Source organism: Sebastes fasciatus, chromosome 2 (genome assembly GCF_043250625.1).
Source record: "Sebastes fasciatus isolate fSebFas1 chromosome 2, fSebFas1.pri, whole genome shotgun sequence".
Lineage (NCBI taxonomy): Eukaryota > Metazoa > Chordata > Actinopteri > Perciformes > Sebastidae > Sebastes > Sebastes fasciatus.
The window spans coordinates 26,609,154-26,635,033 of record NC_133796.1 but is presented as its reverse complement, the minus strand read 5'-3'; the positions used below and the strand labels follow the sequence as shown (position 1 = coordinate 26,635,033).

Here is a 25,880-nt window from a genome sequence, read left to right as displayed (position 1 = left end):
TTAATATTTGTACCCAGATGTTTAAACTGCTCGTGGACCTTTACATCTTTAACTTTACATCAACAAAACTCAGTGTTTCTGTCTATTTTCATACATGGCTCAAATTATATTGCAAGTTTGTGTTGCATCTAATATAATTAAAAAAGAGAGGACAAAGGGCAGTCAAGTCAAAAATAGCAGTATGGGCATCTGCCAAAAAGTAAATGTACTTGTTTACAGCGCAGCTTTGCTTCTTTCAAAGGGATTTTGAATCAGTTACTCTTTGTTTTGATCTTAATAGAGTGATCCAAGTAAATTAGTTTAAAATGTTGTCACATAATTGTGGAAAATTCTTGATGCAAGTTATGCCACAAAGTGTACTTCAAATTATATCACATTTGTACTAACTAGCCATGTTTCCATTTACATATTTTTATGCACATTTTGAAGTATTGCATAAGAGAAGCTGTATGGAAACACCAAAATTCAATAAAACTTCCTGAATTGCGTAAAAAGAAGTGTTTACACTCTCTTGAGGTGTTTTTTTTTGCCTTTGTCAATAAATAGTTGATGCGCTAAATGGATTATGGAAACACCTTTGCCGAATAAATTCTGAAGTTGCGAACATCTAACTCACATGATAGATCAGCTGTTTCCACTGTCGGCCTCTTTTTGGATATTCCTGTAACGAGCGAATACTTGTCTTCGTCTCCGTCCAGACAACATGCTAACTGACATGAAAGAACAATGCCCAAAACAAACCTAAAAATTCCGAAAGACCTCTCCCCATTTTTCTATCATACATGGACTAGATGGCCAAGGCGACTTGTTTTGTTTCTGGTTCGCGACCTCTTCTTCTTCTACTCTGTTTACAGGCGGATTTCAGCCATGTGTAAAGCGTAGTCTATACAGCCAATTTCTGATCAAACTACGCTGTAGCCAAATTTATTCACTCCAAACCAGTCGATGAAAACCCGCCTAATTCTCATTTCTTATTCGTCTAGGATTAGTGAGTGAGCTACAGGTTGTAAAGTGCCCTCCTTGAGCCACAGAGCTCCATAAGCTGCTGCTGGATGTGTGAATGGAATCCTCTTGTAAAAGCAACACTGGGATTACAGCGACTGAGATCCAGTGTTTGTCTCCTGGCTGTTGGTAAATACACACGTGTGTGGACATTGTGCACAGGTCACAGTAGAGGACAGATTGAGGGACAGACTGAATGGCATTAATTACATAATAGGTACTATTAAGTAGTAGTACTTTTGGACTGTAACTGAGAGTAGTCAGCATTATTGTATGGAACCATATGAAACTATTAGCATTAAGGCATGTCATGAATAAATTGCAAGACAATGACCAAATGATGAATATATGTTTTGGAAGTGCGAGCCCTGCATTTGAGAGGAGCCACTCTGATGCCAGTCATGATTATTATAGCAAGTAGATTTGTCAGCGGACAGTGGAGAGACTAACCCAGACCCAGTGCACCTGTGCACCTTGTGTACTTCTAAGCATCCATTTATAAGAACATGTGTTCTCATTTTACTGCTAACTCGGACTGAAGTGCTAATATCTGAGTATGGTTCTATGGAATTAACCAAAGGTCGCCCGGCTGCTACCAGACGTCAACGGTAAGGTGATCTGCCATCGTGGTCACGTTGCCATGTCGCTGTTGCTTGTTGTGATTGGCTGAATCTCTTTTATCATGTGCCTTTATCCAGTCTTTTCCATGTCCAGAGAGACAAGCTGTAGGTTTATCTTAACAAAAAATAGTCTCTTTCAGCAGCTTCATGATACGAAGTATGAGTGCACTGCAGAGCTGAGCTGACTATAAATAAATGACAAAGATATTTGATTTATAATAATGTAAAAGAGAGAAAAGCATAAAATACTCACATTGAAGAAATTGACACCTACAAATGTTTTGAATTTTTGCTTGAAAAGGATTAATCGATTATCAAAATAGTTTCCGGTTCATTGATTTAATAATGTATTTATCATAGGGCTGTGTATTGGCAAGAATCTGGCGATACGTATCATGGTACTGGGGTAACGATTCTGTAAGCAAGGCGATATATTGTGTTTTTTTTAATTTATTTATCTAATTTTAGGAAAACTGTCATAGTATAAAGCACACACCAGAAATAGACCATTTTAGAATAGGCAAAAATAATACATTTATACTGCATGCAAAAAACTGCATGGTTACTGCCTTAAACTGCATGTGATTATCATAAAGTGGGCATGTCTGTAAAGGGGAGACTCGTGGGTACCCATAGAACCCATCTTCTTTCACGTATCTTGAGGTCAGAGGTCAAGGGACCCCTTTAAAAATGGCCATGACAGTTTTTCCTCACCAAAATATAGCTTAACTTTAGAGTGTTATTTCTCCTACTTCCCGACTAGCTTTAGCGCAAGTTTGTAGCGTTATTTAGCCTACCCTCCTTGTCGTTAAGATAGTATGACATGGTTGGTACCAATGGATTCCTTATTTTTCTTGTTTCATATGATGCCAGCATCTTCACTCTAGCTTTAAAACTGAGCCCGCTACAACCCCTGAAAGATAGAATAGTGGATTTTTAAAAGGTTAATTAAAAACCAATATAGTGTTTTGGAGAATCGATACAGTATCGCACAACATAATATCGCAATACTCGTGTATCGATATTTTCTTACACCTCTAATTTATCGACTGATCGTTTCAGCTCCAGCTGGCTGCATTGAGTTTGCTGTAGAAGTTGATTATGCATACACTCAACATACAATATGTTTTTGTCTGCTGGCCCTAGTAGTCTTAAAACCACACGTATGTAGGGTTACACACCTACATCTAAAGCATTTCCATTTTTGAGGAACTTTAAGATTTAGTCCATTTTGTTTTTTGTAATTTATCATCTTTTTAAAGCATGAGGTTGAAAATGCTCAGAATTACAATGTTTTTTTTCCTCAGCAATTCAACTTAAGTTACCTTGGAAATTCCCTGTATTTGCAGAAGCAAAGCAGCTTCATTGTGGCTTAATAATAGAAGACAAGTGGATGCTCCATACCTAGCCTCCATCTGCAAGCTACCCGCTGACATTCAGCCCAATTATTCACACATGCTGGAATGCAACTACAGCCAACAGGGGAGGATGTCCTTTAAAAAGTAAAGACGGCAAGAGGAAAGTTATGTCACTTAGATCCTCCAGGCATCTTTATGTTTTCCATCAGATATGCGGCGATGCCTGCTGGCAGTGTGGATTGTTCTTCGGGGAAAACATGGTCATTGTGAATCATGTGGTATTTAATGGATGTGGTTACGTCAAGATGTTGTGCCTCAAGCTATACAACATCGGAAACATTCAACAGTTTAAGATTTACACACAGACGTCTCCGATGTGTTTGTACTATCAATTAAAGCTTTGATTGAAATGTACAGCAACAGGTGCATTCAAGTGACACACAATACATTTACATGCACTTCATTGACAGATTCTTTGGCAACTTTGGGGGGAAAAAGCTTTTAACACAACCTAGACATAATATCACCTCATGAAATTCTTATGTCATTGTTATGGTGTTCGCAACCAGTTACCTTTTAAAGCATCCAGCAGACACAGAGCAACATTAGCATTCATTTGAAGCCAGATCACATGACCTTTTAATTCTCACTAGTTTAATATCTGGCTCTTTAGCAGCTAAATACTCACTGTGTTCACCAGCTAAAAACTGGAAAGAACACTGACTGTTCACATCAAGCGGCAACCACCTGTACTGAGAAATGAAGCCAACGTGGAAGTGCCAAAAACTTCAGTTCTTCAAATGGCCACTTGAGGCTGGCTCCAAAAGCGAGTCAATCGCAGTGGGCAGAGAAGTGGAGCCACTGCTGAAGTGTCTTAAACCTGCATTCTTTCTAACAGCCAGCAGGGGGCGACTCCTCTGGTTGCAAAAAGAAGTATGATTGTATAGAAGTCTATGAGAACTCTGAGAGTTGTACGTGTTTTCGTCTTAGAACCCTTTCGCAGTGTGTTTTCAGTTCATGAAAGTTAATTATAATATTTTGGTCGCCTAAAAATATCTTATTCAGCGTTCGGTTGTAATTAGCTCCAACGTCTCGTGTCACTTCTGGTTGCAAAAAAACAACATGTCGACGGCCAAATACCAAGATGGTGAACTCGAGGCTTCAAAACGGCAGTCCACAAACCAATAGGTGACGTCGCGGAGACTACGTCCATATTTCATAAACTTTATGCTTTACATGCACAAAATATTCAGTTTTTGCCCTTATTCGGAAAAAGACAATATTCCTACTAAGTTGTTTATATGGCTAATGAAAATGAATATTCCACTGATTACATGCAGTTGTGCATACTCCGATTAATGTAACCAGTGGCGGACTTCTTTGACCGTGCGTAAACAGCCTCCCTCTTTCATTCCTTCAACCACCTTGAAAAGAATATTTCATGATATTTTGCTCACATCCAAAAATGTGTTGGTATCCAAGTCTTTCATAATGTTTAACAGCAGGTGTGTTTCTCTTTTTGACCTGAAATGTGGGCTCTTCTTTTGGGCATGCATCTCTGCAAACTGTTGGCTGGTCATGATGAGAGTCATGTATTATTCTGCTTTGCCGACCAAAAGTTTTGTGCCTGCATCATTTCTAATTTCATTTTTGTTTTCTCTGTCTGTTCTGTTGCAGGGTGACCCCGCAAGATGAAGAAACGTCCCCTACAGGTGATCCCGGGTGTTCAGACGGGCCTACAGGTGCTACCGGTGGAGCTGGTGCTATGGCAATGCCTGCCACCTCCACCCTCTCGTTGCCCATGAGCCAGGGGAAACCTTCCCTGCGTCGCATCAAAGGCCGCATTCACCGCAGCAAGAGCCTGGACAGCATGGATCTGCTCGACTCCAATGTAAGGCTCACTCACGACACCAACTTAACATGTACACACATAGGAGGAGTGCAGGATACTAATAAGGCTGCAGCTAATGGTTAGCGATTAATCTGCTGATGATTATTTTCACGATTATTTGATTAATCCTCAAAAATTTGAGATTTGGGCTTAAACAATGACGATTATTTGATTATGAAAAACTGTAATTTTTCTTTCTAGTTTGTGTGCTGTCTCTTAATGGAAAGAGAGAGATGTTGAAGGAGCACACTTTTTTTTTAATTAATTGCACCCACACATTTAAGATAATAACAACCAGGTCTTGTATTACCTCAGAGGGGGGTACTGAAAAAAAATCCTTATCTGTAAGCAAATCATTGTTTTTTTTGTTTTTTTGTATTCCTGTAGCAATAATATTTTATAGTCCTGCATTAAATGTAAGCTGTGATTACATCGAATAAATTACAGTTACTGTGATTTCAAGGGAGAATAAATTACTGAGAAGCCCAAACACATATTTTTCTCCAAATGGTTTAATTCAGATTTAACATTTACACAAGCCAGAGCACGAATACGCACACACACAAACACACACACAGCGTGACCTTTGGTTATGCAATATTTCTTTGATTTTCAGATGAGCACAGTTTAACACATTCCATATGTCTCTCTCTATGACTGGTTTATTCTCATGAAAAGTATTAATCTGATAAATGATTGGGTAAGCTGCTTGGCCCTAAAAACCCTTACTAACTCTGGGATTGTCCATTGAGCTGAGGACGGCGTTTGGCCCACTCTCTCTCCACCGGTCAACTCATGTGTACTTGTGCGTGTGTGCGTACCTGTGTGTGTTTATGAGTGATGTGGCTTTTGGGAAAGCACCCAACGGTTTATGATGTAAAAGCATGCCAACCTGCTACTAATGCATGCTTGGTAAGGCTGTTTTTTAGGTGGCATGGGACCACAGTGGTCACACAGACAGTTCCGTTTCAACGGAATTGCATTGCTAGGCAACAGCTTGGGTCTAGGTTTACTTCCTGTCTGCTTATGTCATTCACATACACTGCAACAGGAAGTAAACTGGGACACATTTAGCATGCTTACATTTACAACCTCGGTGAAACATGGATGTATTAAGAGAACTGGATACAGCATTGGAGGCGGGCTCCCGTTCAGTCCTATGAAAGTTGCTCAGTGGCACATGAATCCAAAATGGCTCGACTTCCGACTGGAAATGTCCCCGGATCTTCCGGCAATTTTCCGCATCCATTGGGAGCAGGCGCAGTAGCGTCCGCTCGGTCACATAGCTCGGTCACAGGTTCACAACGTCACGCTGTCGTCACGGCTTGCTAACTCCGCCTCCCAGCCCTCGCTCTAGCCTCGGTCTGGGGCTCATTCGCATGAACGGAGGAAGGGAAATAACTCTGGATTCGGCTATTAGTGGATTTTACAACTTTTAGGACTTAAAAAAAAATAAGGGCTATTAGAGTGTTCATACTGGGAAGTTGATTCACCTAAAAAACAATTATCCGCGGAGTTACAGACGTCTCTTTCCCAATGTAAGTCTATGGGAAAAAATTTTGGGCCCAATGGCATCACGTGACGTACACAGAAGTTGTAGTACCGCCGTTTGGCCACTATGAAAATTGGGATCAGCGACCGGCGCTCTTCCTGGGGGCTTGAGGTGAAATGGTTCATACAGATAAATCTCTCTCCTGCACAGCGCTATTGAATCTCTCCCCATCGCCACTACTTTCTTTATGTCTTGACCCTCTGTAGATGTCTCCTTTAATAAATGTTCACAGTGTGATGTTTCCTCATCTGCCGCCATCCTTCCTCTCCATGTTGACAGTCTGCAGTGTGTGAGTGTGTGTGTGTGTGTGTGTGTGTGTGTGTGTGTGTGTGTGTGTGTGTGTGTGTGTGTGTGTGTGTGCTCATTGGGTGTTCAGTATTTTAGCTGGCCTTAATTGCGAGCAGCTTGGTGTGCCTGTGTAAGGAGTCATTATTCTTCCCCTCCACAGAAGCCGGCCTGTCGTCAAAGAGCCAGACTGGGACTCGTTATAATTACAGTTCACACAAGTTAACTCATTATTGATGTGTAGGAGGGTTGAAGTTGGAAAGAGGAAGTCACAGCCAGGGTGGGGTTGACAGTCAGGAATGACACAGGCAGCACAGCATCACCAACCTGAATGATGCAACACACACACACACACACACACACACACACACACACACACACACACACACACACATCTGTTTGTTAGTCAGTTTGATTGACTGCTGGCCTGAAGTTTCCTGTCAGTTTCTAATTTTGAGACAGAGGCGAAAATATCTCATAGATTTTTAAAACAACCTTGAGTGCTCTGCTCCATAATCCTTGGCAGCGAGCCGTCTGGCCTAAATCAAAGTTTTATTATGCCTCCACGCCGGCGACAGCCGTGGCCGGAGGCATTATGTTTTGGGGTTGTCTGTACGTACGTCGTTATCGTCGTTCCGATATCTCAGGAACGCTTGCAGGGAATTTATTCAAATTTGGCACAAACATCCACTTGGACTGAAGGATGAACTGTTTAAATTTTGATGGTCTAAGGTCAAGGTCACTGTAGCCTCACGTCCGTCCCTTTCTCGTGAACCCGATATCTCACAAAACATGATTTTGGCCATAACTCAAGAATTCATATGCTAATTATGCCAATTTCACTTTTTCATTAATAAAAAAATAATAGGATAAAATGTTGTAGCGATGACATTTTGGACAGACATGGATGTAAACTGCAACTTGACTGGTTGGTGGAAGCATACGAACATGAGGCGGTAATTCTAGTTTTCTTACCTTTGCAGACATGATTGAAATAAAAGCAGAGGTTGGTTGCACTGGAGCTGTAGGGCAGATGGTGAATGAAAGTTAGATGTGACTTTGCTGTTATGTCATCCACAAAAACAAAACCTCGTAGCAGTCGTGGTGCACTTTGGGTTGAGTGGGAGATGCGTTTTCCAACTATAGCAACCCTGTTACCGGGGTAAAAATAGGGCTGAACCATTTGTGGAAAATATCTAGTCCAATATTTGTGATTTCAGTTGTGATTATTTTCTATAAATTTAATTCCACGCCTGTGGTTGTGGTCTACATACTGTAATATTAAAGATCCTGAAAACATAATTAATCTATCAGATTGTGGTTCTACATGAACGCTCACTAGCGAATTCACAAAGAATGTCTCAAGGTCCGATTCGCAAAAGATATTAATAGCACAGGCGCACCGAGACACTATTTGCTTGGCAGCGCAGTTTGGGGTGTATTTCACCCTATGCGGGTGCTTTGAGAATTTCACGTTGTTTCTTTTGTCTTATTGGCACAGGTTTAGCGGCTGCAAATCAAATTTTGTGAATTCATTTTTCTGCCAATGTTAGAACAGTTTTGGAGTGGTGGGGTTGTTTGCTTATGTTACCAGCACTGTCAATCCAATCTGATCAAACCACACCCACACATGAAGAAGCTTGTGAGTTGTTGAGGGTTTAAAGTCCAACTGAGATGGCATTTAGTCATCCCATTTTGTAAATCATTTCTTTAAATAATAATTGTAAATGCATTGTTAATTGTTTGTTATTATTAAAAGGAAGAAAGTCTTATATTAGAAATATATCTTTTCATCTCAGCCGTGTAGAGGGGCGTGTCGGTGTCTGTGTTTGATTGACAGCAGCTGGCAGGCTGTCACAGTGTCATTGTAGGGTGGGAAGTAAACAAACTTGTGCTGTCTCCCACATGTCATGGGCAGACAGCGTGTTGTCAGTATTGAAGAGTACAGACCACACCGCCATCTAACTGAACAAAAGTGACATTAGTTTACATGCTGTTTTAGATATAATTAGCTATCTTGCCTGCAAACTGTTAGCAGCACACTTCTCCCTGGTGGATGTTAGTTTGGAGGCTTGTTCAACAAGCAAAGGTGCAGGAGGAGACGTGTGTTCATGATTGTAGGTTCGATAAGAAGGAGACTTTAGCAGGGAAGCTAATCGGGATGTTCAAAGTCTGCGGCTCTTGTGTTGTGTAGCAGGCTGCTGTCTGGCTCAGTGTGATTGTCTGCTCTGACTGTGATACAACACTGACATAACTGCTTTATGCAAGATTTGATTTACAGAGCACATATGTATAATGTAGCAGAAAAAAACTGCAATTTAACTTCAGATATCTAACTCTTAATAAAAAATACCTAATGATGTTTTTCCGAACTTCAACTTCGAAATGTTAACTGCGTAGCTTCACAGACTGACAGTGTCAGCTCCTCTTCAGAGATTTTAAGGAGATACTTAAGCTCAAAACAATGTTATGTTAATGATGTCTTTGAAGTTTACTTCTGTCATTTACACTACAACTAACGAGCAACCTGTTTGCTACCTCTCTTGACGTGAGGCAACTGTTTATCGACGGATAAACTCAGCACTTGTTTTATGGCTCTGCGCCGCAGACAGTTGTGGCCGGAGGCATTGTGTTTTCAGGTTGTCCATACGTCCGGTCCATTCTTGTGAACGCGATATCTCAGGCATGTCTTGAGGGAATTTCTTCACATTTGGTGCAAACGTCCACTTCAAAGGTCAAAGGTCACTGTGACCTCACATGAGACTTTTTTTTTGCTAATATGCTAATTATGACAATTTTACACAAAAGTCTAATAGGATCAAATGATAAAGTGATGACATTTTAAACAGACATGGATGCAAACTGTAACTTGACTGGTTGGCGGAGGCATACAACCGTGAGGTGGTAATTCAAGTAAGAGAAGTAGATGTGTAAATAAAATGAACAATTTAGCTGCTTCAGTTTCAGGGTTCTGATATTGTGCATGCTGGCTCACTGCCACGGCTTGCTGGGATACTTGAACAGAGCCATTGTTAACGTTTTAGTAACACCTGTGCTTTTCCTACTAATTACAACTCAAAATGCCTGCAGTGAAAAAGGCTCATTAACCACACAACAGCCAAGACAACAGTTGTCATTATGGCCGTGAAATCACCAACTAACACTTTCGACTCCCTCCACTTGCTAAGACCCTGTTGATTAAGCAAGTTTTGAATAAAATCACAGCTGTTGTTATTTTCAATATTGAACTATTACATAGCATTTTCAATTAGGGTTGTCAAACTTAACGCGATAATAACGCGTAAACGCAACTTATGATTTTTGATTAAATCTGCTGTCGGGCCCGACCGCTATTCAATTTTTTGGAGGTTGTTGCGGGCTTTTAAAGCTAGAGTAAAGATACTGGCATCATATGAAACTATAAAACCTAAGGAATCCATTGGTACCCACCGTGTCATACTAGCTTTTCCTGAAGGAGGTTAAATAACGCTCCAAACTTACGCTAAATTTTGGGGAGGAAAAACTGGCATGGCCATTTTCAAAGGGGTCCCTTGACCTCTGACCTCAAGATATGTGAATGAAAATGGGTTCTATGGGTACCCACGAGTCTCCCCTTTACAGACATACCCACTTTATGATAATCACATGCAGTTTGGGGCAAGTCATAGTCAAGTCAGCACACTGACACACTGACAGCTGTTGTTGCCTGTTGGGCTGCAGTTTGCCATGTTATCATTTGAGCATATTGTTTATGCTAAATGCAGTACCTGTGAGGGTTTCTGGACAATATTTGTCATTGTTTTGTGTTGTTAATTGATTTCCAATAATAAATATATACATACATTTGTATAAAGCAGCATATTTGTCCACTCCCATGTTGATAAGAGTATTAAATACTTGACAAATCTCCCTTTAAGATACATTTTTAACAGATAAAAAAATGTGTGTATAATTAGTGATTAATCCTGATTAAATATTTTAATCGATTGACAGCCTTCATTTCAATATAGGTACAAAAAATTGTGTTGCCATAGGTAAAAATATGATTTGTTTTCAGACCTCTATCTCACAGCCTCTTTAGCTGTTATTTGCTCCAGTCTAGTAAAAGCCTTACGTTGACAATGATGCAAATACAGCAGAAAGTATTTCAGGCATCACTGTAGACAAGCCAGAGTTAGAGGAAGAGAGTCAGTCAGGAGAAAGTGAAAGTGATGCTTCACAGTTTTATCTTTAAAGACCATCCATCAGCAAGGATAGTCTTCAAACACGGCCACGAGAGAACCTGTGAAGTAAACCTCCCTTCTTACTGTCTTTTCAAACCTTTCTCTCTCTCAACTAAAACATTAGAACAATAAATCTCAGTCCGTATACAACATGTTATACATTATTCATCTGAGGTCGAAGTTTGCATGTGACTCTCAAGCACGCCTACGCTTCTCCTTTTCCATCAAGAATATCGAAGATGCAGACTAAAAACAGGCCTCAGTATCCATTTCATCTCAATGAGCTCTCACTCTCTGCAACAGTATCGGATGCTCAGAGCATGTTACAGAAATACATTAGCTTCCCCTCTCTAACGCGGCTGTGGACCATCACAAGATGTGCATCAGTGTATGTCTGACACATGAATAATAGATGAAAGAAAATATCTACTTCATAATGCAGTGTTTTCTTTCTTTCACTTGGAGCTATTTTTGTGTAATTAGAAAAACAACAACACTGTGAAGGTTGTGAAGAAGCGAATGTGAAATCTGTGGTTAAACTGGGTGAACTCACCTGGGGTTTTAGCTATTATTTATTCAATACAGACCGATGGCTCCTCTATTTGTCTTCCAATGCAAAGTAGCTGCCAATATGTTCCTCACTGTGGAGGATTGATTCCTAACAACAATGTCATTTGTGTGTGTGTGTGTGTGTGTGTGTGTGTGTGTGCGTGCGTGTGTGTGTGCGTGCGTGTGTGCACGTGCGTGTGCGTGTTGCTGTGAAGTGTGACCTGATATTCTGAGTCCTTGAGCTGAAAGTACACACTGTTTTGGTGAGATCCATGAGATCCTGCTGCGCTGTGGCTTTAATTTTCCACTTAGTCTGTCCAAATAAGGCAACGACGGAAATACACAAAAAGGTTTCAAGTGAGGGTTAGGATTAGTCAGGACAGCTTTCAGGAAAAAATGCATTATTTTCAGTTTGACCACCATGTATTTTGGGGGTTTTGAAAGGGTGTAATCAAAGAGTATAGAAGCAAAGAGGCAAAACTCTGGTGCTTTTTTTGACAATAGCTGCTACATGGCGCTGCGGTAGCGCTTTCACCATTTTGGACTGAAAACGCCAATTGATTTTTAAAGGGACTGTTTGTAACTTTTTAAGCGTATAAATGTAGCGGGTCGGCACACATGCGCGTTCGCATATGCACGCTCGCCAGCGCCGGAGCATCGTCTCCGCTGCCTGCTCTCCTTCACTCAGACAGCGCGCGCGTCCTCGCTGTCTCGCTCCACCTCTAGACGCGAACGCGCGCTCACTACACACTGCAGAAGAGTTAGTTTAGCTCTGAGAATATCTAGTGAATGTAGAGTGGACGTTTGTGCAGAAATAACTGCTGCAGCTCCTCCAGACCAACAGAGGTTTTCCGTGTCTTGTGAAGTGACGGGGCTCCTCAACGAGTTACGTTATCGTCTCGTTACCGACCGGGTGTCGGTGTCTTCGGCTGCCGGCTGCGGTCGGGAGGCGATAACGTCACTCGTTGAGGAGCCCCGCTGCTGAAGCCTGCGCTGAGCAGGAAAAGCCAACACTAGGATCAGCAGTGATTCATGGAGAGACCTTCGTCTGGTCAGCTAACATTACTGCCAAGCAGGTGAAATATAGAGTGATATTGTGGTTTTAGCTGATGTCTGTCGCCTCACTGTTTTGAGCGATGCTCGTTCATGTCTATGTAGAGCGAGCAAGCGCGAGCTCGACGCTGACTTTCGTTGAAGTTGTCGCTGTTAAGCAGCATTTCTGAATCTTACAAATAGTCCCTTTAAGTAAATCAACTTCCTAGTACGAACAGTTAAATAGCCCTCATTTGAATCATTATGTCCTAAAAGTTGTAAAATTCACTAATAGCAAAATCCAAATGTAGATTGATGTGTGCATGCACAACAAATAGCCCCAGTATAAACATAAGTCTGCACCGTCTGCATATACAATACAACACGTTACATGTTATTCCCAACAAATCTACTCAAATATAGGTATGAGTGCATTGAGGGAAAATTAGACTAGAGATAAAAGAGGAAAGAAATACAAGTCCTATTTGGTTCTTCAACAGAGATGAAAACACAACAAATGTCTAACCAAAATTGCAGATATATTGCTTTTTATGTGACCACAGTTGTGTGTCCTGCTAATTGTTGAACTCAGAATAAAAAGCCTCTTTAAAGAACCGACCTCAGTAAAATCTATACTACTTAGAGTTAGTGTAAGCACGGAGATTTCTACTGGTAAATGTTCACTGAAGGAAAATTAGTGGTGATGCTTTTTATTCATTAGGATGAAAGCAGGCATAGAAACTTTCTTGAATATGAAAAAATCCAAGCGTGTGTCAAGCAGTCAGAGCTAAAAGTAGACCTCGGGCATTTTGCAGCAAATAGAAACTATTTCTGTAAAATACAAAATGTGGAAAAAAAGCAGCTGTTATTTTTAAGCTGAGTAGCATTTGCTGCACCCGGCTTCCAGACTTTTTGAGTGTAGTGTTACATACTTTGTCATATCTCAGGTCTGTGCCGGGGTGACCGGGTGCAGACTAAAGATGGCAAACACTCAAACACCGACTGACAGACAGAGTAGAAGAGAGAGATTACAAAACGGAGTGATGAATGTGAGGGAGGAGTGGAGGTTATGACATAGATGGCCGTATGAGAGATGAGAGAATGGTTTGACAGCAGGGTGCAGGATGTTCCCATTACATGAATATATTTTCCCTGGATAGACAGGAGGCTCCTCAGACACCTTATAACTCATTTTCTTCATCCCCTTGTTCTCAAGGCACAACAGGGCAAAATTGCATTCCACATTCAAGTCATTTATCTTACCTAAGTTGAAAAAGGGCCACTGAAAATGGTCTATGGTTACGTATGTGTGCCTGTTCTGTGCCTGTACCTTTGCATGTCTGGGACAGGATGTTGTGTTACAGCAGCAACGCTGGTTATTTCTGAACAAATTATTAAATCCACAGTAGTGCTAAGCTTCTAGGATCATCATCAGTGGGAAATTAACACCAGACATCAGCCAAAAGCTGCCGAATTTGTAAGTTAAATTTGTCCACCAGCTTCTTTGGTTGATGAAGACGTTAGTTTCCCTATTTGATTCCATCTAAGTCACATTACCTCGTTAGATAGTGAGTATGAACATGCTTGTCTGTGTTGCGTGTGAGGTCAAACTTTTAAAGCAGTCAGGTGTCTTCGCTGTAGGGTGGTATTACTGTTCTGCACACATGCACACAAGGACAAACTGTCCTGCGCACGCACACACTCACACTCACACAGTGAGGCTGTGGATATAACTTATGATGCAATAAAGAGAAAGCTGCACGTGAAGTCTGCGGGCTGACGGAGACCACAGCTTAGCTCTGTGTTTATCTGCCTCTAGGGGCAGCACTAATTCATTTATTACTGAACATGATACACAAATCAGATGACAGGCATGTTGTATATGATATGTATGTATATGATATGTATATGATATATGATAAATATATATATATGATACAGTATTTATGTGTTCAGTATTGATTTAGTAATCACGTCAGTTCCAGTGTTGATCAGAATAAAAAAAAGAAATCATTAAAGTAAGAAAAAAGAGCAAACTGTCAGTGAGCATGAGGGGTGTGATGGTACTGGGGTTACATATCTGCATATATACTATCTAGTTAGTTATAATGGAGTCATTTTGATTTTCTCAGCATGATATATAATAAGAATATTCTACATTCAAAAGAAATGTTGTTAATGTGCAGGGAGGGTCATATATATCATATATACTGTATGCAACAAATTCTGCTGATATCACCTTTACTCATAATAACACATATTAGAGAGATTCATTTCTGTGTATAATTTAGTTTCACATTATGTTATTCATTTCAGTTACAGTTTTGCTTCAAAACCTTTTATTTGCTTTCAAACTTTTTCTTTTTATTACCCACTACTACTACGACTACTGCTGCTACTGCTGCTACTATTACAACTACTATTGGTGGAAAGTAACAAAGTATGTTCACTCAAGTGCTTAAGTATGGTTTTGAAGTACTTATTCTTTACTTGAATATTTCTATTTCACACTACTTTATATTTCCTCTCCACCACAGCTTTTACTTTCCAATTCCACAAAAAAATATTTTGACAAATAGGTTTTATTGAATTATTCCATATAACATAAAAACATACACTTCACATTGAACATGATAGATACACAAAAAGGCACCCCTAAACAAAACACATGAAGGCACTTTGAATATAATGTAAGTACGGCACGTTCTGCTGTCGTATTTGCTGACAAGGTACTAAAACCAAATCTGGGTGGATAAAAATAAAAAACAAAGTGCACGTTTGCTTTTTTTTTAGTCTGGACTCTTGTTGTTCATTAATGAATCTGTTAGTGTGTGTTGTGCTGTTTTGGCCAAATTGGTGCTTTCCACACACTACAGGAAGAAAACTGTTATATTTAACACAACAAGTCATTATGTGTGGGGTCTCTCACATTTTCAACATCTGTTAAGATTTTACAAGATAAAAAGTGTTTTCCTTTTACTATATATGTAAGTTTCTCCATAGCCAGACAACGCAACAATCCATCAACCCAACTTTGTTTGCTTGGTGTATTCATGGATTTCCATCACAGAGCTATTTAATGTTTAGCTTCTAGTAAACAGAAGTTAACCATCTTCTTATTTGTATTCTGAAGTTTACAGTTTACTGGGGAATATCTGAAAAAACACGGATTAGGGCATGGTGGAAGCTCTTCTTTTGCGACAATGGATAAAGTTATTATTATCTCATTCCAATACTCCGGTATGGTTGGGCATTCCCAAAGGTATTAGGTATTAGGGTTAATGCGATGGAGTATCTTAGAAGTTGTGACCTCCTCCATCTGTATCCAAGGCAAGGGTGACTTGTGCTCAAACAAAAAAGGCGGCGGCCCATAGCTGAGCAGCCCAATAGCATCCCTGGACGTTAGGGAGTTTTTAGTCCACTACATTTATTTTAACAGCTATAGTTGCTATTTGCATTTCTTCAAAACATACTGTATGATCAGTTTACAAAATATGATGCATTGTAGCAGATAAAACCACAGCAATAAAGCAGTTAAAATGAGCTTCACTGACTAAATCCCAAAGGCCATGGTGTACATTCCTGTTTTACACCATGTGTACTTTATGTTACTTTTCCATCTCATCGTCATTGATCTGTTCTACGGGTTCATGCCCGCCATCCGGAGCAGCCGATGAAGCCACTCATTAATCGCGTTCTCCATTAACTAGCAGCAAATCTATAGGCTGTAACTTGCAGGTTCCCTATGGCTTTGATTTTGATCGCAGTGATTCATTAGCTGTTTAAAGATTGGCGGCCCCTCCGCATAATGACATGCTCCCTGCCCCTCATGTTAGCTCATCACTATGCATCTGTACTGTCAGGCAGGAAGGGCAAGCGCGATCAATGTTGGTTCTATAGATAGATGAAGCAATGATCTATGACATCCACCGCAGCTGCCTGTAAGTGAGAAAGCCTTATTTCACACAGGGTCATATGGAACAGTTCACATGAGATTAGATTAAATTAATCAATCACTCTGGGTGTGTAGTGTGTATGTGTGAGATCTGAGCTTAAGGGATGCCCGGCCGCATACATTGCAGGACGTGTGTCTTCATATTAGTATGTCCGGCGGTCTGCTGTCCTCTGTGTGATATTGATTGGTCACATTAGGGAGTGTGCAGGTCAGCATTTTCTCAAACAGGGACAGAAGATGAGCAGGGTGTAGGAGGGCAGAGAGGAGGAATTACTGGAGGGTGCGAGCAGATAGGATGAGAAACGAAATGACAAGGGGAGATGGAAGGACGGAAAATTGAAAGAGAGCAGAATGATGGGAAGATTGATTGAAGGATAGTAGCAGTATCGGTGTTAATTTGCTCACATGGCCACAAGCTCAGTCCCGCCCCGTCCCTGCTCTGTAGTATTGATTTAATGTGCTACAGCTGGTTAAAGATGACCTATTGTTCTCGCCTTCATGCACTTTGTTTACGTGTTTGTTTACAGTATATTAATACTCATTTTTGCTCAACACCACGTCAATATTGAATAAATAATATTAACCGTCGCACTTGCGATGCGATGTTCACTTAATGGAGGGGTGGAATTAATTTTATTGATCAGATCAGACCAGCTGACCTGACCGTGGCTCATACTGTATAGCCCTTTGTTGCTCTCACGTGATGTACAGTACCAGTTTTATGCTCCTCATCAGCTCACTGTTCAAGGTGCTTGTCCCAGATAAGCTTTAGTTTAGTCATAACAGGATGTTATTCTCTTATTAGACATTTAGTAGGCATTTTCAGCCTCAGTGACTGACAGTGTTTCCTCAGTGGCTCTCTGGTGTTTTGATGTAATTTTAGCTTTGCTTTCACATCCATCCCTGTTTTGGTCCCAGCTCCATTTCTAGCGCAGGTCTCAGTGCTGAAATGTTTTGCTCTGAATAATTGATCACACTTAAAAGCAATTACTACACCTTGTAGTGTGGAGTGTTTTTCGTTTATTTTTATTTTATTGGCAGCGGTTTGTGCACTGTGACGGAAACCCTGTTGTGTCAGTGGTTGAACATTACAGTTAGTTCATGCATGAGATGTGAAGATTGGGTTAATTTATGATCTCAGCGTACATCTACCACGTGGCGGCAGCAGCTTCGTCTAACGAGATGGGATGGATTCTCAGCAGCTCAGAATTTAGGCCCCCTCCTCTGTTTCCATGGCAACACAATTACTTTGCCATGGGTGTGGGAGGTTACGGGGTGATGATACACGCAGGTTAAAGTGATGTGAACGGGCAGTTTTTATGTTGAGAGGACTCAGAGAAAAAAACAGGTTGAAGTGTGTGGTTTTGTCAATCTGTTGGTGAAAACTCATTTTATTGTAGCTCTAGAAGAGAGCTTATTTTCTGCTCTTCCATTAATGCCTATATTTGATATTTACCATCTGTTTTTTAACCACTATATTATAGTCAAATGTTACTATTGATTTATATTTTGTTGTTTTAATCCAACACACTCAAGATTATCAATGAGATTAGTGTTATGATTGTGAAAGATGATTCACAGTATGTCTCACTGTTAAAGGAGCAGTGTGTAACATTTGGGGGGATCTATTGGCAGAAATGGAATATAATATTAATACGAATGTTTTCTTTTTATGCATAATCACCTGAAAATAAGAATTGTTTTGTTTTTGTTACCTTAGAATGAACCGTTTATAGAGCGCTACAGGGCAGGATTTTTCAATTGGGTTTTGGATTATTGCAGAAAATAAGCTCTGTGGCAAACAGACGTTTATGATACTTACATGTCTTGTTCCGTAAAATAATCTCCACAAATGAACACCACTTTTATGATTTTTGAAGCGTGAATGCAATTGGCAGAAGTAAAAAGCTAACGTTAGGCTGTAAACGAAATACACCACGGTCGCATGAGTGCGAGTATACACGATGACGCTGTAAAGGCAGACGAGTCGGCGTGATGATGTTTAGTAGTCTCATTTAGCCGCTTGTTAGCAACCGCCTTTTTTAAGACACAGGGCCGGTTTAAGTCATAGACCATGTAGGCGGTCGCCTAGGGCGCCATTCACGTTTTCACGTCAGTCACTATAGTTCTCCTACAGGCTTGGCACACAGGAGAGGTTTCCGTTGGTTGCAATCTGCAACCTCACTGCTAGATGCCGCCAGATCCTACACACTGCACCTCTAATGCTTTTATTCAATATTTACCATCTGTTTTTACCATCAGATTATCATTGAGACTAAGTTAATATAAAACGCAACATTTCAACCATTAAACTCACAATGTGAAAAAAAAAATAATCTTTGTGCTCAAGCCACAGGCTGCTATTGACAATCGATGAAGGAGTCAAACTCAAGGATCCACAGCATACAAGTTGGACAAGTTGTTTTTAGATCTTCCCTATCCTTCTTTGCTATTTGAACTTCTCTCGTTGATAAATGTGACCATTAGTCAAGTGCATTTGTGAAGTGTCTTCTCATCACTCCTCACCATCTAATGTAGCATCATAGTGACCATATTACTATCAAAAGTCTTCAGCAGCTCATGGAGCAGCATGCCAGATTTCCCTTCAGTGTTTGATATGAGATATAAGAGATTCAGCTGAATATTTTATTCTGTCTATGGCAGTCTTCTTAAGCAGATAAATCTTGAAATATGATCAATTTTTAAACAGAATATACTTCCTACTCATCTGATGTCTGTCATATCAGTGGAAGTGCAGACTAAAAGTGTCACCTCTGTCCCTGCCCTTCATTTTATCGTCTGTGTATGTTACCCTCCTTCAACAATCTCAGTCTCCTCAGTGCTGCAGGTGTCCTCTCTCTCTCTCTCTCTAACCTTTCCCTTCGTGCATGCACCTCCAGGGGCTCTCATTTCAGGTTTGACTTTTATTTTCCCTCTCAACTAAATTGACCACCAGAAATGTGAAACTTTGTAAAGTGAGATGCCCCCGGGGAAGTCACGATGCCAACCTGCAACCTGGCTGTGTGGCGTCTGTCTGCAGAGAGGAGTAAAGCAAATGATGAAAGAGAGAGAAAAAAAATGAGAACAAAAAGAAACCCAAGAGGAAATGGGTTAATCAGAGCCGAAGGGTGCATGGAGATACGTGTGTGTGTCTTTCTGTCTGTCACTGGATGTGTGTGTCCGTGTCTGTCTATGAGTGTGCGTGCCTCAGGAGGACTGCTTGCTCGGGGACAGGGGGGCTCTCAGGATGGATTCGTCAGAAGCCAGGGGCAGTGCTGTGCACCATTAGGATCAAGGTTGCTATTTCAGGATGCTACCTGCTGAGGGATGTACTCTGCTCACAGTTTTGATGGCCCCTCCGCCCAAGTCCATTAAGTTAGGGAGAGATGGCCTGTGCTGCTGCTGAGTAACTAGGATGGGACCTATTTTCAAGAAACTGACCAGTTCAGATATTTATATGTGTATGATATCAATAGCCAGATATTTTCATTTTTAGGAATGATTGCCGTTTTTAGTCATATCTAAACCTAATCAGTGATCTCCAACAGGCCTGATTTAGGGCTGTAAATAGATTAAAATATTTAATCATGATTAATCGCGTGATTGTGCATGATTAATCGTGATTATTCGCCCATTTTTATCTCTTCAAAATATACCGTAAAGAGAGATTTGTCAAGTATTCAATAATCTTATCAACATGGGAGTGGGCAAATATGTTTGCTTCATGGAAAGGTATGTATATATTTATTATTGGAAATCAATTAACAACACAAAACAATGACAAATATTGTCCAGAAACCCTCACAGGTACTGCATTTAGCATAAAAAATATATACACAAATCATAACATGGCAAACTGCAGCCCAACCGGCAACAACAGCTGTCAGTGTGTCAGTGTGCTGACTTGACTATGACTTGTCCCAAACTGCATGTGATTGTCATAAAGTGGGCATGTCTGTAAAGGGGAGACTCGTAGGTACCCATAGAACCCATTTTCATTCACATATCTTGAGGTCAGAGGTCAAGGGACCCCTTTGAAAATGGCCAAGACAGTTTTTCCTCACCAAAATTTAGCACAAGTGCGTGCGCCCGTGCGTGCGTCCATGCGTGTGTTTGAGAGAAAGAGAAAAATGAGTCAGCATTCTTTGTTGACTGACTTCCACATCACAGACACAAAGTGACCTCTGTGGCCTTCGGGGTTAAAGGTCTCATCTAGCTGTATATCAGCTGCAGATTTATGTGTGTTTAAGAAGGCATGAAACTCTTTGAATCATTGCTTTAGATTACTCAAGTTTATACTCACAGGAGATGTATGCATTAATCCTAAATACATGCATTACGCAGATTTTCTTTTTGTTGTGTAACTGTGCTGCTGCCTATCTTGGCCAGGACACTCTTGGGAAAAAGATTTTTAATTCTTTAGTCTTTACTCCTGGTTAAATAAAGGTTAAATAAAAAATAAATAAATACAGCATGAAACAACTATTTGCTATGTAAAGATATAGTGAAGTCAGAGACTGAAGTCGCTCTCCCTTTGTATATGTTGTAACCAGAGCTTCTCTGTGCTTTGTTGACATCACTGTGCATGCCTTTTAATGCATGTTAGTTTATGTGAGCGTGCCCCACTGGCTAGCTCATGGAAACCGCTCATACAGCAGTTACAGCTGATAACGCTGTCCCGATCGACGACGACATTGTGGAAGTGTAGCACCCACCCTCCCATTCCCCCCCAGGTTAAAACATTGTTAGCTCTGTCAGCAGCACTGACGCCATTGTTTGCACTGTTAGCACCGTTAATTGCGAGCCAGCGACTCAGCCGTTGTTGAGAGCCGTGCGGAGGCGATAGAAATGCTCTGCATTTTTAATTTAGCACGTTTAAGTATTATATATGGAAACACTTTAAGTCTTCCTATTTAGAATTTGGAATTTAGAATTTGTAAGCATGTAAACATTTGATTAATAGTTTATAACACATTATAATGTAGTTGCAAGCAGATATAACAACATTTGTAAGTGTCTATTATTGTGCAATATTTATCAACTATTAAAGCTTCTCCTATGAAGACATTTTATATCATTATACTAGAGTATTAATGTGTTTCACTATATTGTCATTTATTATCTATTTATACAGTCTCCACTTATGGGTGCTCACATGTAGAGGAGTTATAGTCATTGACAAATACATTAGTAAACACTTTACATACAGTATATAGTGGCATAGTTAATCACACTAATACATTGGGCAACCAATGACTAACCATATAATTAAAATGTTTGGAGATTATTTCGGTTTATTCAAATATAGAAATAATAGTTACACTCAGGAAACCTTTGCCGTGTTCCTAGTTACAAACCACTGTAAAGCTCTATCTTTGGAAAGGTGGACCATAAAGGTACATATCTTAATAGTGTTATAATCACATTAACTTTATGAATAAAAAAAACTCCAGTTTTCTATCTGCCAGCTCTGTTCCTTGTTTTTTTAACTACTATGTAAAGGATGAATACAAGCACTATTTACTCTTTCTGTAACACTACTGTGCAGGTGCAGTACACCTGTGTGGCCATTAATGGTGCTCTTGCTACACTGATGGATTAAAAAAAGCACTGAAGCTCCTCTCCAGTCAACCTGTCTGAAAAGCAAGTCGATGAGAGCTTTCATCCTGCAGATGGCAGAGTCTCACCACTAACCATCTGAACAGCGCGGACCACTGACCTCCTCAGCTCTGGTCTCCATTTTAACTGTCTGAATGAGACAAGATGCTCTTGCTCTTCAGCATAAGAGGATATATTTCATATGTTACACACACTCTTAAACACTTTTCATATCTCTAACATGTGTTTGAAACCGTTTCCAAGCAGTTTGTGTACTAGTGTACAGATGTGGAGAGAGACAAAGACAGTGGGTGGTAAAAAATAGTCGGAGGGATAAATGCAGGCAACTGAATCAAAAGCAGGTGGATCTCCTCCTTTTGATGGATATTTGAATGTGCATATATGTGGTGAATTTCTGCAGTCTCTGAATGCAGCCGATTTGATTGTTATCAGGCCATAAGCACCATAGATGTGGGTCATTAGGGGCCTACTACGGCCACTACGTTGTAAAAGTGAAAGTGAAACGTAAAAGCAACACGTTCTAACATGTTTTAAAACTGAATGAAAAGTCACGTTTTGAACACAAACAAAAAGGCTTCTTTAGGTTTAGGCAAAAAAAAAAATTGGTTAAGTTTAGGGAAACACACAGTGTTTTAGGTTAAAATAACTAAGAACACAAAGACAACTACACATTGTTGGTTTCACACAGGGATGCAAACTCCAGTCTCCTGGGTGAAAACTCTGTGTTTTGTGTCTACTGTCTATAATACAGCACCTGACTCTCGCCTCTGCTCCTGTCATAATTACTACGGTCACTAGAGGTCGCCGTCATGTTCTAATATACCTTCTTTTGGTGATCTACCATGTGAAAAGATGATGAAACATACTAGTGGGTATAGCAGGCCCCTATTGACCCGCATCTATGGGGGCTTATAGTGACTGATAACGCCTATTTAATGGCCTGACAACAGTCTAATCGGCTGCTGAATTAAAATAATCAACCTCATTAATTTTACATGTGGACTACTAATATGTACGTTTTACTTACAGTAAAACTTGTGACAGATCTTCTGCAGATGCCTGTACTATTGTGGCTCCCTCTGTTACTTCATGAGCAAAGCAGATACCAGTAAATGTAGTTAATTAACTGAAATCGACATTCCAGAAAGGCCCACTGGGGATCTCACTGCCAGGCAGATCTGTGTAGCATCAGAGAGGGAAAAAAACAGAGAGATGGGCACAGAGTCTTCTACACTTTATTGTTACTGTCAAATATTTGCCAATATAACAATTTTAACACCATATCTTATCTGCTGGCTGACGGGAAAGACTTTTTTAGCGTGGAAATAAACAGCTGTGGTTGGTTTAATTCTGAATGTCGGAGCCAAACATCAGCATGATGACCCCTTGAAATAAAAGTGTTAGGAGATGTTTGGGAGCAACAGAAGACTGTGTGGACAACGAGAACAAAATGTTCAGATGTTTTGTTCTTGTTGATGAAACAGAAAAGGGAGATATGAACTCCCCAGCGCGTCTGCTCATATTTATGAGGTGGTGTCGAGTCTTAGCTGGAGATATTTCATTAAGAGTAAAGAGAGGGCAGAGGGGAGAGCAGCGGGGGATGACTGATCAGTCAGGTGATGGGGATTTTGTCATCCACGGGTCAGCGCCTTTCTTACAACCTGCCAGAAAGCTCTAAGACTCAGACAAAAACAATGCTCTACTCCTTTCTATTCTGTTTCTTTCTAGTCTATTCTATTGTATCGTAGCCTTTCTGTTACCCTTTTAAACAAACTGAGTGTAGTCTGCCTGGTGCCATCCGTATTAAGCTGGTCAGTGGGGTAAAGGTGGTGTTTTATGTCTGAGTCCTGTTCAGTGAGGCACCCTCAGACAATATATATATTTCTGGCTTGTTTTCAGTGGAAGCTCCCTCAGAGCCTCAGTGACGTTGCCAGCAGATTAACTGTCCTCATATCCCTGCATCCCAGGTTATTTATCCTGCTTGTTTTCTTTTAATAAAGCTGCCTGGCCTCCTTAGTCCTGGAGCAGGCTGGCAGACGGACAAGGAGCCAAGCAGGTGGGCAGCAATAACAGGTAGAGATGGATGGCGTGGTATAGGGAGACAAACCGGGCAGAGAGGGAGACGTGTCGAGTGGGTGCTGGAAAAGGTCAAAGGAGAGGTCGCGGCACTACAAACCCCCGCTCTTTGGTGCAGTCACAGCGAACGTGACAGCTCGGTGACGTTGTCGCTTTTGATTGTCTCTTCTCTGTGTGAGGAGCTGCAGTCTTGTCAGTGAGACAGACACACTCATGCAAGTGGGCACACACAAAAACGCACACTCTGAGAGTCACAAGGGGAAACATCACCTGCTTCAATACCAAATCACAAATGAACACTTTTAGACCATGAAGAAATTTGGGCTGGGTGATATCATGATATTTTTTACCAAAGACCTCGATACTGTGACAATATTGTAGGGTTGACCACTGGTGCTTTTACAAAATATTTACACAATGAGATTTTCGATAAATAATCATCAGTAATGTGGATATAAAGACTAAGTGGGTAAAAGCAAATAATAGAACAGTCTGGTAAGTTCAGAAAATTACATCACTTTAGTGTAATGCAGCCTTTAAAACCAGGAAAAGACAACACTTATGCCACATCACGATATCTCGATATCCAAAATCTAGAACGATATCTAGTCTCATATCACAATATCGATATTACTGTGGAAACCGCTTATAGTGATCACATCTGTCCGGGTCAAATTGATCACTGTAAGCGGATGATAATTATAACCAAATATTTGTTGTTGTGCATCATTTCTAATGCAGATCACCATCTAATTGTCATTTGTATATTTATTACATGAATACAAAGTAATGAAACGAACCGCTTTGCTATTTCCCTGCCTTTTCCCTCACCAAGGGAGAGGCATTGCCGTTTTTGTCCGGCTTCAACTACAGGTGCTTTCCCCGTACACATTTGTTTTTTATTCAGAGGAAAATTACTTTCTTTTTCCCATTATAATATCAATGTGCACGCAGCACAGGTATCCAGCTGGAAAGCAGACGGTCCGCGAGGCGAAGTATCAAGGGAGTAAAGTAAAAAACGAAACAAAAATTAAATTAACGTTGGTCTAACGTAGTTTTAAAATGTTTTTCCGTATGTTGACATGTATGAAAAGACCCCAAATAAACACTGTAAGCGGACTACTTGATTACTATAAGCAAATTATTTAAACAGCGTTTGTATAGGAATGATTCTGTCCCAAGCTGTTTGATCCATATAAGCGGTTGATCACTGTAACCATGATCACTTTAAGCGGTTTCCACTGTATATCGATATATTGCCCATGCAGCCCTAGAAGAAGTTGGTAAAACTGGTTAAATTCAAGTGTGCGACCTTAACTGTTGTTGCTTATGTGATTCTCAAGGTAGACAGCTGGATGTATTGGTGACACCCCCCCCCCCCCCCCCGTATCAGCATCTCAGTCATCATAGCTGCTGATGGTTTATCCTTAATGGTGACCCATAAATAAAGCAGCAACCAATGGAGAGAATTGATTTCCCGAAGCAAGGAGGAGTGGTGGAGATTTATGCTCTGATTCCGCTGCAGTGCCGTATATCACTGTTTCTGATATGTTTTGCCCTTCATCTTTTTTTCCAGCCCATCACTCTGCCTTTCATTGTAACGCCCAGAACAGTGTGTTCCCTCTTCTTTTTTTTTTGGAGATTATAACGTTTGCCAAATCTCCTTTCTGTTTCCCTTTGATCTTGCTTTGTGCGCTGCTCACCTGGCTTTTAGCAGC

At 40.6% G+C, this 25,880-nt stretch overlaps 1 protein-coding gene across 13 annotated transcripts in view; it reads left to right on the top strand.

Moving 5' to 3' along the window:
• tjp1a (tight junction protein 1a) overlaps window positions 1-25,880 on the top strand; it is a 164,441-nt gene that overhangs the window by 48,377 nt on the left and 90,184 nt on the right. For all 13 annotated transcript variants that reach the window (XM_074616232.1, XM_074616284.1, XM_074616260.1 and 10 more), the window contains one exon: window positions 4,658-4,871. In XM_074616232.1, coding sequence (XP_074472333.1) covers window positions 4,658-4,871 — 214 coding nt within the window. The remainder of the gene's footprint in view (window positions 1-4,657; window positions 4,872-25,880) is intronic.